Source organism: Sceloporus undulatus, chromosome 2 (assembly GCF_019175285.1).
Source record: "Sceloporus undulatus isolate JIND9_A2432 ecotype Alabama chromosome 2, SceUnd_v1.1, whole genome shotgun sequence".
NCBI lineage: Eukaryota > Metazoa > Chordata > Lepidosauria > Squamata > Phrynosomatidae > Sceloporus > Sceloporus undulatus.
In genome coordinates, this window is record NC_056523.1 from 12,476,881 (window position 1) to 12,491,373 (window position 14,493).

The 14,493-nt window shown below is 42.3% G+C and overlaps 1 protein-coding gene across 1 annotated transcript in view; it reads left to right on the forward strand.

Moving 5' to 3' along the window:
* Positions 1 to 10,313, forward strand: part of LOC121921798 (complement C4-like) — a 98,258-nt gene extending 87,945 nt beyond the window's left edge. Inside the window, exons 36-41 of the mRNA XM_042450346.1 lie at positions 2,152 to 2,257; positions 3,937 to 4,026; positions 4,206 to 4,298; positions 5,639 to 5,722; positions 8,547 to 8,679; positions 9,838 to 10,313. Coding sequence (XP_042306280.1) covers positions 2,152 to 2,257; positions 3,937 to 4,026; positions 4,206 to 4,298; positions 5,639 to 5,722; positions 8,547 to 8,679; positions 9,838 to 9,979 — 648 coding nt within the window. The 3' untranslated portion in view covers positions 9,980 to 10,313. The remainder of the gene's footprint in view (positions 1 to 2,151; positions 2,258 to 3,936; positions 4,027 to 4,205; positions 4,299 to 5,638; positions 5,723 to 8,546; positions 8,680 to 9,837) is intronic.
* Positions 10,314 to 14,493: the final 4,180 nt, after the last annotated feature.

The window sequence follows — 14,493 nt, forward strand, 5'->3', positions numbered from 1 at the left end:
ACCCGAGAGGACACTAAGGGCATACTGTAGTTATCTGCCATTGAATTTCTTCTCCCTTGTTCTACCATTTGTGGCAATTCACTCTTTTCAGCCAGAAAAATGCAGCCTAAGAAATCTGTAAGGCCACACATTGTAAAGTGAAATAAGGTCCTGTAACTTCATTTTGGATCATCTCTCATCATAAGGGTTTTAAAGGCAAAAGGCTTCAGGAATGGTTTATCATGGCCTTCTTCTCAACAGTACTAGCTCCTTTAGAATTAGATTGCATCTGCAATGCAGAATTACTGAAGTTTGACAGCGCTTAAACTGCCATTGGTCAATGCTATGAAATCCTGATATCTGTGGTGTTGTGAAATATTTAGTTTTCCCTATCAGAGAGCTCTGATGCTATAACAAACTACAAATCCCAGGATTCCATAGAATGGAGCCATAGCAGTTAAAGTGGTGTCAAACTGCATTAACTGTGTAGTGTGGCACCAGCCTTAGTTATGGTGCCCCTGTCATTCTTTCCCTGCCAATGTCACATCCCTGCTCCACTACTACTGCTGTTTAGGACATTTAGTCTGGTCCTTACCAAAAGGCTTTTTGAAACATGGTGCTGGAGGAAAGCCCTATGGATCCAATGGATGGCTAAAAAGATAAATGCATGGGTCTTAGAGCAAACTGAGCCTGAACTATCACTAGAAATGGAGAGCAGATTACTAAACTGAGGCTGACCTACTCTGGACTTATACTGAGATGGTATGATTCACTAAAAAAAAAAAAACAACAATGTTTGGTAAGATGGAAACCAGAAGGGAAAAAGGGAGATTGTAGTACTGGTGGGTGGATTCAATCAAGGAAGTGAGGGCTGCCCAGAGGTTGCAAGATAAGAGCAGCTGATGATCAAGATTCTTGGAGGCCTCTTGTTAATAGGGACACCATATGCTGAAGTTGATTTGACAGTAGGTAACAAGAACTCCTGCACCTATAATAATTCCACAGAAGCAGGAATTTTAGTAGGTGCTGCTTGTTATAATTTATGTTGTGAGCAGCATGGGGTCTCACTAGGGAAAAAGGCAGGATAATGCCTTTCAACAAGCACAAACACACACATAGAGAGAAATAAATAAAAACAAAAACTGCTTCATTTATATACCACTTCATACAGAACTAACAGTGTCTAAGTGGTTTACAACTGTAAGCTAATTGCCCCCAACAATCTGGGTACTCATTTTAGAGACCTCAGAAGGATGCAAGCCTGAGTCGAGCTTGAGTCCTTTTGCTGGTATCGAACTCGCAACCTTGCAGTACAGGCATTTAACCACTGCGCCACCACAACATATCCCTGTTGTACATTACCATAAAGTGATAGGAACCTTTCTCTTACAGTTGGTCCATCGCATCCATGGATTTTTTTATCTATGGATTCAGCCATCCACAGTATATATACATGCGCGCGCACACACACACACACACACACATACTTGTCTCTCCACATTTGTGGTTTTGCGGATTTGATTAATCACAGATTTTATTAATATGTTCTCTCTAGGAATATCTACATCCTCCAGCACAACTCTATGGTCAGCTTTAACCAAAAGTCAAACTGAAGGACCTAGAGATTCCTAGAGAGAACACTCTCCTAGGCATTTGTAGCTCCTCCAGCACAATTGTATGGTCAGTGTCTCCTCCAGCACAATTCTATGGTCAGACGTGAATGTAGAGGGACAAGTGTGTGTGTACATATATATATATATATATATATATATATATATTCCAAAGAACAAACCTTGATTTTGCCATTTCATACAGGAACATCATTTTACTATGCCATTGTATTTAATGGGACTTGAGCATCCATGGATTTTAGTATCCACAAGGATTCTGGAAACAAATCCCAGCAAATACCAAGGGCCCACTGTATTTCACTTGACAACCCTACACCTTTCTCACCCTAATCTGTGAATTATGCAAAGGAAGATTTGTCTGAAGAAAGGTGATCTCTCATCACATCCATATTAGATGAAACTGGATGGAAGGTTCTGCCACTGCTTTGCTTTCCATCTCTTCCCCATCTGATCTTGTTGTTCTTGTTTGGTTGACAGCTGCTTTGAAATATACAGTATAAAAATAAGGGGGGAAATAATACAAGTGTGTGTTTATACCTAGGTGCCAGAATCAGAACGTGAATGCTTAGCATTTAAAGCAAAGCAGGCAGTACCTGTAGGAAAGCTCCAGCCTGCCAGTGCTGCCATCTATGACTTTTATGAACCAGGTAAGAAATAAGAGATTCCTGGGGCAGGAAGACCCCTCGATACAATGAGTTGCATCTTTTATATGGGGCCCAAGACTCAGTTGTCAAGGCTTGCCTTTGTTGGTTGGAAGTTGCAAGGGATAAATCAAGGAGAGCTTCTTCTTTTTTTTTTAATGTCTTCCATTCTTCCCCAAAACAAACAATACTGAGGTTTTAGTAAAAATGCAAATGTATTTGAATTTAATTGATCTATTACTTGCTTGGCTGATTAGTCAGTTAAAACTTCTGGCAGCCCATACATTTTTAATAGGTTGTGTAGCATGTTGCATTTGCATTATCTTGTTATGTATGCATTACAGGGGTCCCTATATTTTGACAGCTTTTGGGAGCCAGATGAAATTTGCATTGACATCTGCCCTATGTGGGGAGGCAGGGAGAAGTGAGCTCATGCTGAGCATCATGGCACATTCAGACTATCTCTGCAATCTAGTGTGATGCCAGAAATGTGCTCTCCTTACCCCCACTTCCTCTGGAGTGCTATGCCTCAACTTAGAAATGACACTCTTTTGGACTATAGTGTCCAGACTCCCCCAGAAGAGAATGGCAATCTCTTCGAGGTACTTTCACTACAATGTGGAAACTGGCATACTAGCTGGGAGAATCTGGGAGCTGTAGGTCCTCACATATGTAGATGACACCATACTACTAGCAGAGATCATCAAATACTTGAAACTATTACTAAAGGAAGTCAGAGAGGAACGTGCTAAGGCTGGCATTAAGAAAACAAAAAAAAATGACAATGGAAGAGCTACAGGAGTTCAATACAGACAAAGAGGAAAATGAAACAATTAAAGATTTCCCATACCTTGGATGAATCATTGATCAGAATGGGGATAATAGTCTAGACATCAGAAGAAGACTAGGAATGGGAAGAGCAGATATGAAAGAACTAGACAAGATCTTAAGGTGCAAAGATATTAAACTAAATACCAAAGTTAGGCTTGTCCAAGACATTGTATTTCCCATCACAAAGTATGGATAAGAAAAGTGGTAGAAAGAAAATAAACTCATTTGAGATGTGCTGCTGGAGAAGAGTGCTGAGGATACCACGAACAGCCAAAAAGACAAGCAAATGGCTTCCACAACAGATCAAGCCAGAACTCTCCTTGGAAGCCAAGATGACTAAGCTGAGGCTGTTGTATTTTGGCCACATGATGAGAAGAGATGACTCATTAGAAAAGACAGTAATGTTGGGGGAAGTGGAGGAATTAGAAAGAGAGGAAGACCACATGTTAGATGGTTGGACTCAATTAAGGAGGCAATGGGAATGAATCTGCAGAAACTGGAAGAGTAGTGGAGAATAGGGGGTCTTGGAGGTGTCTCATTCACAAGGTTGCCATCAGTCAAAGCCAACTCAAGGGCAGTAGCAGCAACAACAGTAGGTCCTCACAAACTTCTGTTTTAAGCTCAGTTAGGAAGAGGAAAGTAACTCTTTCTGCTGATACACGGAGCTTAGTAGATACCCACCCAGAAAGGAGGCAGTCATACACTGAGGGTGAGAAAATTGTGGGTCTGTGCTTACATTTCAGCCACACTGGGTTTCTGGAGGAATCAAATTCACTAAACTAAATAACCTCTCATATATTGTTCTTTCTCTGTTCCCCTTCCCTCCTCCCCACTCTTCTCCTGCCCACTATCAGACCAGCGCTGCAACATCTTCTATGGTGCTCCCAACAAGCCTCAGTATGTCTCTGCCTTATGCTCAGATGACGTCTGCCAATGTGCAGAAGGTAAAGTGGCTTCTATTGACTTTAGGATTTCTGAAGGACAGACTGCCTGGGACAGAGGCAAATATGCCAGAAGGGAAGCCAGGGCTACAGTGCATACCCTCCTACATTTCAGAGATGAAAACTAGAGAAATTGAGGAATCCAAGAAATGTGAACATATGCCCCCTCTTTTTCTGCACAGGTGCCTGCCCACGCTTGAAGCGTACCGTTGGTGATGCTATTACAGAAGACACTCGCATGGAGTTTGCCTGTTACAGTCCCCGGGTGCATTATGGTAAAAAGATGCTTGGTTGGTGCTCTGTTTGGAGTGCCATACCACCCTTTCTAGCTTGCTATTTTGACTCATCCTTCAATGCCACCTCCCTCCAGACCATAAAGGTCTGCTTGTTTTCATACAACCCTTTCCCGCCTTGGTTCCTTGGTATCTTTCACATTCTTGCCTCTGTTCTCTTAGTGGCTCCACACTTGCCTTGCAGATCAATCTTAAGTCTGAAGTGACATTTAGGAAATAAAATGCCCTCCTTCCATCCTCTTAGCAAAGAGTTCTGATGACACAAGGCCCAATTCCCAATTCTAGTGTGAACAGTCCAGAGGACGTCCCACCAGTTCAGCACCAAATATGCCATATAACCCCGTTCAAAGCATTTTTTTTAAAAAAAATGCAAAGATATAGCCTTGTTAGTCTGCAGGATCAGTGTGCAGAGAGATCTTATAGCATCTTTGAGACTAACTGAAAGAAAGCAAGTGGCAGCATGAGCTTTTGTAGACTTAGGGGCTTGACAGATGGGCGGCCTGCAGCTGCCCCTTTTTGCCTTGGATTATTGCCAAGGTGCAGCAACAATCCTCTCCCTCTCAGGAGCCAAAAGAAGCTGTCGAAAACAATTTATTGGAAGGGGTGCCGTTTGGGCGCTCTGATGTCCATGCATCATCATGGCGTGTGCCATGTAAACGGGGGAGTGCCAACATGGTGCACAGGCACCGATAGTAGGGCTGGGCATGTGTGGATGCCCAGCCCTACCTAGCCCTACTTTTGGGCCCATACCGGCATACTTTCTCAGATGCATTTTTTAAAAAGTTCCTTTTGTTCTGGTTATTCTGGAGCCTTCTGTTGCAATGCTAGATGGCTGTTTACAATGCATCCCACTGTGCCACGTGGGGCTGCCATCACTCTGCAAATCATTTGCTCTGAGGTCAGAATGAGGCAATTAGCCATGTGATTGATGCTGGGTGCCATGTTTTGACCTCAGAGTGCATGAAACCTACCAGTGCTGCCACTGGCATTAGGCAGCACAACAGGATGCCCATGCAAACAGCCACTTGGCATTGCAACAGAGCACCCAGAGTAATGGGGGAATTCTGGAGCAGCTCATGGAGAATTCTGGTTCATGCAGAACCAGTCTTAATTTTTGTACTCCAGCTCAGTGTAATGCTTCAGCTACAGATCTGAGCAGATCTATGCTTCTCATGCTTGTTTCTTTTATTTGCAGGACATGTAGACAACTTTCCTGGCAAAAACTACACCAAGCAGTGTACATTATAAAATTAACTCCTATTCTAGACGGCCCAAACAAATAGCTACTCACATTAGTACAAACCTTTCTTTCTTACTTACAGCATTCCGAGCGCGAGTGGAGCGTGAGAGTCAAGAAAGCGCCTTCCGTGTCTATGAAATTACAGTCCTGGAGCCCTTGCAATTCAGTGAGTAATAATCTGGTTTGGAATGTTAAGGAGCCACTTAGGTCCAGTGCTTTCTGGAAGGATTGGAGCCTCAAACAAAAGGAAGGACATTTTTTAATAGAATCCAGTTAACACAAAGGTGAACAACTTGCAATCTGTAGCCAGATTTTATGGATTACAGTTTGGTTTATTGGTTTGAGTTTTGGACGGAGACAAGGATTTGAATCCCACTGGGACTCGGTCTGGGCTACTGAGTGATCGTGGGCTGGCTCAATAGCAGATACTCTCTAAACAAAACTTGGGGGGGCACCTTGTGACAGGTTCATCTTGAGTCACCATAAGTCAGAAATGACTTGAAGGCACACAACAACAACAACAACAACAACAACAACACATTAGTGAAGGCCAAAATTGCCAGCTTCTTGGTGACGAAGATGCATGATATTGGGTATCAAATCTATATTTTGTAGTATAAGGTAAAATCTAGGCTATACTGCCTAGCCTATTCTTGCAGCAATTTGTTGAAAAAGGAAGAACCTTTTCATTAGGAAGAACTTCCTGACAGTAAGAGCTGTTTGACAGTGGAGTATGCTGCCTTGGAGTGTGGTGGAATCTCCTTTGGAGGTTTTAGTGCTTCAGTTTAGCGCTTTGATTCCTACATGCCAGGAGATTGGATTGTATGGCCCTTTATCACATGAAGGAGATTGGCAGTTTATCCCATGAATACTCCAGAAAAATCATGTAATTACACGAAACGATTTCACATGACATCACACAAAACTTGCCATTAAAGTGGTCACAAAGAAGCATTAATGCAGATCTTTTTAATTTTGGAATTTCAGTGACAATGCATTTTCTATATCACTTTATTAGCAAGATTGTGTGTGATAATCATTCATGCAATTACTTGCCGTTTTGGCTTTATTTGGGGGATGCTTTAAATGTGCTTTAATATTTCTTTAACACCGAAATTAGCCCCAGTGTGATAAACTGCTATGATTCTATGAAGCCAACACTAAATTCTGCATCTTTAAAAAAGAAATAAGACAGCAAGAACTGCAAGGTCACCATTTATTTCCCCAACTACTGAGAAACAAATTATACAAAAAATCACATTCAACTTGTTCCACACACACATACTACCAACTCATAAATTCGGGTGGCATGACTTGTATACTAATGTGGTCCTTGGCCTAATAATGTCAAAATAATCTCAAAAGCCAGTGATAAGTTCAGTTCTCTGGCAAAAAGGGAAAAAAAGGAGGAAAAAAGGAAAGAAAAGACGGATGCCTTCCCTTGGCAGTCCACTGAGCAGGGAGGAAGGGTGAGAGAGAGAATAGGGACTGGCAGAGAGAGATAGAGAGAGGGAAGGTGCATCTACATCGTAGAAATAATGTAATTTGACACTGCTTTAACTGCCCTGGCTCAATGCTACAAAATCTGGGGATTTGAAGTTTGGTGAACTACCATCATTCTTTGCAGAGAAGGCTAAAGACCTTGTAAAACTAAAAATCCCAGGATTCCATAGGATGGAGCTACACCACTTAAAGTCGTGGCGAACTGCATTATTTCTACAGTGTAGATGCACTCAGTGGGGAGAGAAAATAGAACGTAAAAAAAAAGGAAAGAGAAGAAGGCATGTCTCTGTTCACGGTATGCTTCACCTCTCTCCACTGCTACCATGCGGCCTTTAAACAGGTAACCCTGGAGTAAAGGCAGCCCTCAAATTTTAAAATGATAAAAGCTCAAAGGCAGTGTTGACGAGGATCCAGCGCAGAGTCCCAGGATCTCTTTTACATTACACAGTTATGGGCCTTTGACCCCACTTTAACTCCCATGACTCCATCCTATAGAATCCCAGGATTTGTAGTTTCATGAAGTACTTAGAATTCTTTGCCAGAAAGCCCTAGTGCCCCACTAAACTACAAATCCTAGGATTTTGTCGAATGCAGCCATTACCGTTAAAGTCCTATCAAAAGGCTATACTTGTATAAGTGTGAACTGCCCCTTTTCAAAGCTCTAAGCAGATCCTCCTAAGCGGACACAAGAAAGAAGAAAGACCATCCAGAAATTAGCATACAAAGAGATTTTGTAGCATATTTGAGACTAGCTGAGTAAAAGACATTGTACTGTAGAATAAGCTTTTGTAAACTAGGACTTCTGCCACACTGCAGAATTAATGCAGTTTGACACCACTTTAACTGTTATGGCGCAATCCTATGGAATCCTGGGATTTGTAATGTGTTGTGGCACCAGAGCTCTCTGAGAGATGGCTAAATGTCACACAAAACTACAAATCCCAGAATTCCATAGCATTGAGCCATGGCAGTTAATGCAGTGTCAAATTGCATTAATTCTGCAGCGTAGATGCACCCACAGTCTACCTCCTCAGATGCAGTAGTCCAAGTTTAAAAATCTTATACTACAACATCTTCCGCTCACATAAAGTCAAAGGCTTTCGTGGCCAGCATCCATAATTTTTTATGGGTTTTTTTTGGGCTATGTGGCCATATTCTAGAAGAATTTATTCCTGACATTTCACCAGCACCTGTGGCTAAGATGCCAGTCGTAGATGCTGTCGAAACGTCAGGAATAAATTCTTCTAGAACATGGCCACATAACCCGAAAACCCCACAAAAAACTATAATCTTCTACTCAGTTAGTCTCAAAGATGCTACAAATCGATCCCTTTGCATACAGCTATCCCAGACAAACACAGCTATGAATTCTGCCATCCGGAGACTATCAGGGCTTGCTTGGCTTCAGCCACCGCTGCCTCCTTAGAGGCTTCCAAGACCCTCAGGACTGTCTGCTCCTGATTCTGTCCTTCTCTCTCTCGCTCTAGCTGCAGACACTGGGATCTCCATCAACGAGAAACGCCGCTTCGTGGTGCGTGCAGCATGTCGGACACGCTTGGCCACGGGCAGTGAGTACCTCCTCATGGGCCGTGACGGAGAAACCCGTGACTCTGAAGGCCGGTAGGTCAATAAGGGCAAGGAGGGAGAATCAGAAGCGTAGTGGCCAGAGTAGAGGGACAGGCTCTGGGGACTGTGGGATTCAGAGTTGACTGATCTTTTGGTGACAGGGGACAAGGCAGTTGTGCCTAGTGAAGGGGTGGCGGTGGTGGAATGAAAAGTGAACAACTACCAACAAGGACAGGCACTGCTCTTGTAGCCCTTAATAGCTAAACATAACACACAAAAGTTCTCATTGGCCCCCTCTTCATTCTTTTTCCACCAGAAGTTGAAAACCTTTTTATTCTGGCAGGTCTTTGAGATTTAAAGTACGTAACCATGGTGTGTGTGTGTGTGAAGTGCTGTGCTATACAGTGGTGCCTCGGGATACGAAATGATCGGGTTACGAAATTTCCGGGATACGAAAAAGTTGGATTGGCAAAAACTGTTTCGGGTTATGAAATATTTTTCGGGTTACGAAATTCATTTCGGCGCGAAATTCAAATGCTGCAAAGTGCAGCTATAGGCTTTCCAGTGCTAACGGAAAAGTGTTTCGGGTTACGAAATTTTCGGGTTACGAAAGGAATGGCGGAACGAATTAATTTCGTAACCCGAGGCACCACTGTATATATTACCACACTGGGCGACACCAGGTGTAGTGTTGCTACTGAAAGTTGTTCCTCCTTAATTCTTTTGCACAGCCAGCCTTCCACATTTGTGGCTTTGACTGTTTCTGATTTGAGCATTCACAGATGTAATTAATAAGTTATCCCTTGGAATCTCTAGATCCTCCAGGGGAGGGGAGGGGAGGGGAGGGAAGAAAGAGAGAAAGGAAGAGAGGGTCCGGTTGGGGCTGCAGTCTTCCAAAGGGGTTCCTGGGGTATGGGTGACCAGCAGAAGGGCTGCCGCCTTCGCTGGCTCCATCTAATGGGAACAACAAGAATTCCCAACAAAAAAAGCGATTCCACAAAAGATCCCTTTTCATAGTGAGAACGAAGGACCTTTTGAGAATCACTTAGAAAGCAGAGCGGAGCCGGATCAGAATGCAGATTATACCCCAAGTGGGAATTACCCCCCTAGTGTTTCTTTATTTGGGGTTTTCCACATTCACGGGGGCCTTGTGTCTCTATCCCCAGTAAATGTGGAGGGCCCATTGTATTCTAACTTGCTCCCTCTCTGCAGTCCCCAGTACCTGCTGGATAAGGACTCCTGGGTGGAAGAACTACCCCTCTCCAAAGTCTGTGGGGCCACCAGGAATCGCAATACTTGTGCCCAGCTCCAGAGCTTCATCACCTCTTTTGCTGAGAGTGGCTGCCGCGTCTGAGACAGAGAATTGGACCAGAGTTTCTTTGGCCTTCCCTCATGTTGATGGACCAGAAACTCCAGCTCTTTGAAGAAACTAGAGATTACTCCGAACATTTACTCTTTTCTCCTTCTGTTCATTTTCATTTGAGACTTTGTGGTCAAAGCACACAAAGTTAAAAAGAGCCTTCCTCCAGAATTGCCCTCAGAAAAGACTGCAACTAATCCTGCTGTGGTTGTGTTTCTAACCCATATGTTTTAACCCCTTTTTGTCTATTTGCACTAGCAATGATGCCTTACCATCTATTTGCAGTATTTGAAACTGCTGTTTTACTCAATAAAAGTTTTGCTTCCTTCGTCTCGTAGTTGTTCTTTGTGCTGCTATGCAGACCTGAACATGCTGTGCTGTTCTGCAACAACCTTGCTGCAGTGGTGGCAAACTACCAGACACTTGGACACAGATTAATTTTAATTTCCATATGATTCCATACTTCCCTTATTAATATGTTCGCTCTAGGAATCTCTAGGTCCTCCAGTGCAACTCTGCCAGAATTTGACGATATAGAATTGTGCTGGAGAACCTAGAAGTTCTGAGAGATAACACTTCTCTAGGCATTTATAGGTCCTCCAACATGATTCAGTTATCAACTTCTGACTGATGTTGGCCATGGAGTTACACTGGATGACTTGAAGATTCTTGGAGAGGTGTTCTTTCAGGTAAAAAGAATTGTTGTTTTTTTATTTATGGTTTTCCCACATTCACAGGGGTCCTTCACCCCTAACCCCAGTTAATGTGGAGGGGCCACTGTATGACAAAACCGTGTGATGGATCCTCTCTCCAGGCTGGCTCCACTCTCCAAACCCTTGGGCTTCTCTCACCCGCTTTGCCTCCTTTCCCCTTAAGATCCCTCCTGGGATTACTTGGGCTTCAAGATAATAATAATAACAATAATAATAACAACAACAACTTTTATTTTTAAACCGCTTTTCCGCGATGATCAAAGTGGTGTACAAGTAAAAATTGCAATAACAAAATACAGAATACAGAATAAAAATTGCAATACATAAATAAAACTTTCAATAAAAACATCCCAATTATACAAATTAAAACCATCACATCAAAACCAAGCCAGCTGAATATGGTCAATAATACAATTCATATAGGGGGGAGTCACATGATCTCAAAGGACATTGGGGAAGGCTTGCCGAAACAAGAAGGTCTTGAGTCTCTTTTTAAAGAGATCCAGGGAGGTGGTGGAGCGGAACTCGTCGGGAAGAGTGTTCCAGGTCCTAGGGGCCGAGATGGAAAAGGCCCTTTGCGAGGTTGACAAATATCTCGTTGTCGAGATCCTCAGCAATTTCTTCCCAACTGATCTGAGTGTGCGGGGTGGATTATATGGGGAGAGGCGGTCCTCCAAGTACCCTGGGCCCAAGATGATCCATATATGGACCTGTAGATGTGCTGTCCAGTGGGTTCACTATGGTGTTTATCACATGGAGGTTTTTGCAGCTTTTTGCAGTTCAGATCCGATGTGACTGTGGGTCCAGCGATGCAAATTCACAAGATAACGTGATGTTATCACATGCGATTCATTTCTCTGGGGGCTCCTTCCGTGGTGCTTCTGCAGTGAATCCAAAGTGATTCCTCATTTTGATGAATTCAGGGGAAAAAGTGAATTCACAGAGTTCGCTTCCAAGCTCACTTGGATTTCACTCCGAATTTGTCTGGTGTGGAATGCAACTTTGCTTCTGCTCTGGTACACCCCCGCAACCCCCCCGGTTTGCAAATTTCCCATGATGCGGTGCTGCAATTTTCCTCCATTTCCTTTCTGTGGTCCTTTCACTTTCAGAGCAACTTTCAGGACAACTCATTTTTGGGGAATATATATATGTGTATATGTGCGTGAATGTGAATATACAGATATGTATGTATATCTATTTATGTGTGTGTTGAAATTGCTGAAATGGAAAGGAAAATAAAAAGGGGGATGAAGAAGACACAGAAATATTCACGAGGCAAATATTCACACAATCACGCAAAACAGGGAACAAGAACTTGTGCCTCTTTTCACCCCAGAAACATACAAGGTCACGATGCGTTCAGACCCCACTGAGCATGTGCAAAGGTGCCGATTAGAATTGTTGAATCCCACCGGTGTGGTAATACCATTTGCACTCACTCCGCTTTGCTTGAATGTGCATCACATGACTTGCCCTGGATTCGATTCCCCCTCGATTCGGAAGAGCAATGGAAGGGCGACCAAGTGTGATAAAACATTCACGTTATAACATGAATTCGCATAGCTGAACCAGGAGTCACCCCTGATCTGAGCTGCAAAAACCTCCATGTGATAAACACCTAAAACAACCAGATGCAGTTGTAAAAAGAGAATAAACAAGTAGAGTTTTCTTAATACAGGTTGATCCTCCCTTAATTTGAAATGCTTGGGACCAGAAGTGTTAGGGATTTTGGCAGATTTTAGAATATTTACATATACATAATGAGATATATTGGAGAAGGGACTCAAGTTTAAACATTAAATTCATTTATGGGCATATCCCCTATACTCATTATCATCCTCATCATCATCATTTCATACCTATCTCTCCCCAAGGATCAAGGCAAGGAACCACACTAAATCAACAATGAACAACATTGTTTTGTGTGGGTTTTTTGCGCTATGTGACCATGTTCTAGAAGAGTTTATTCCTGACATTTCTCAAGCATCTGTGGTTGGCATCTTCAGAGAATGCTGACCTAGAAAATCTCTGAAGATGCCAGCCACAGATGTCGGCGAAACATTAGGAATAAACTCTTCCAGAACATGGCTACATAGCCCAAAAAACCCACAAAAAACTATGGATGCCGGCCATGAAAGCCTTTGACTTCACAATGAACAACATCAATTAAAATACATTAATTAAAACATACAACAGTTTAAAAGGATAAACAAAACCCACACATTTTAAAACAATCCACATTTAACATTGATCATGTCACAGTTTAAAAATCATCTGAATAAGAATGCCAGAAGAGACTGTTCTTCAATGCTGTTTTGAATTCAGACAGTGTGTTTAGCTGTCAGGTCTTTTCAGGCAGGTCATTCGATAACCTGAGGGTGTCTGATGAAAAAGCCCTTTTGCTGACAGTGGCCAACCTAGTCCTGGCTGAAGGGAGTACCGATAAATGTCCCCCAGAGGACCTGAGGGTACAGTGCACATAGGTAATTGTTTTTCATAACTGTGCACATGAAACAAAGTTTGTGGACACTGAAGCATCAGAAAGCGTAGGTGTCCCTCTCTCAGCCACCCACTCCGCAGTGCAGATGCAGCCCAAGCAGCTAAGCAGCGTCCTTATGGGAAGCCACCGGCAAGGGATGAGTGCAACTACTAGGCCCTTCTCTCACACTCCACAGCAACCTACATGCAGAGACATCATGCCTCTGATTCTGGAGATGACACTTAGTTGTCCTGACAAATAGTCAAACGTGACGTCGAAGGCTTTCATGGCCAACATCCATAGTTTTTTTAGGGTTTTTTGGGCTATGTGGCCATGTTCTAGAAGAGTTTATTCCTGACCTTTCGCCAGCATCTGTGGCTGTGTGTGTGTGTGCATAGTGTATTACATTATTATAAGGGGTTCCCCCTTATTTGAGTGTTGGAAAGTATGTGCATGTGTCTGTATGTGTATACACACACACACACATACTATATATATATATATATATATATACACACACACACACACACACACATGCTATATATACACATACAATATCTATATATACACACACATAACTATATATATATACTGTATACACACACTATAAATACACACACATACACTATATACACACAATATATATATACACACACACATACACTATACACACACATTCACTATATGTATATATATATGCACACACATACACAGACACAAAACTATATATACACACTCACATACACTCTATATATACACACACACTATAAATACACACACAGTATATACACACACATACACTATACATACACACATAACTATATATATATATACATACACACACACAGCACAAATATATATACACACATAACTATATATATATATATACACACATACACTACACACACATACATAACTATATATACATATATTACACACACAACACTATAACACTATATATATATATATATATACACACACATAAGATATATATATATATATATATATATATATATATATATGCACGCGCACACACACACTATATACACATACATACACTACACTATACATACATACATTATAAGTATACGCACACATATACATATATATACTAGATTATTACAATATGATAAGGGGTGCCTTTGTTAAAATGCGACAGAACCTCCTTAGCAGTCCTTAAACCATCCTTGGCTCTTTAAAAAGCAAAGCCCCCAGAAGCAGCATGAAGAGGAGGAGATGCAGAGGGGGCAGCCTCCCCGCGTCCCTCGCTGTGCGCCGGAGCCAATCAGAAGACAGAGAATCCCCGGCGTGGAACG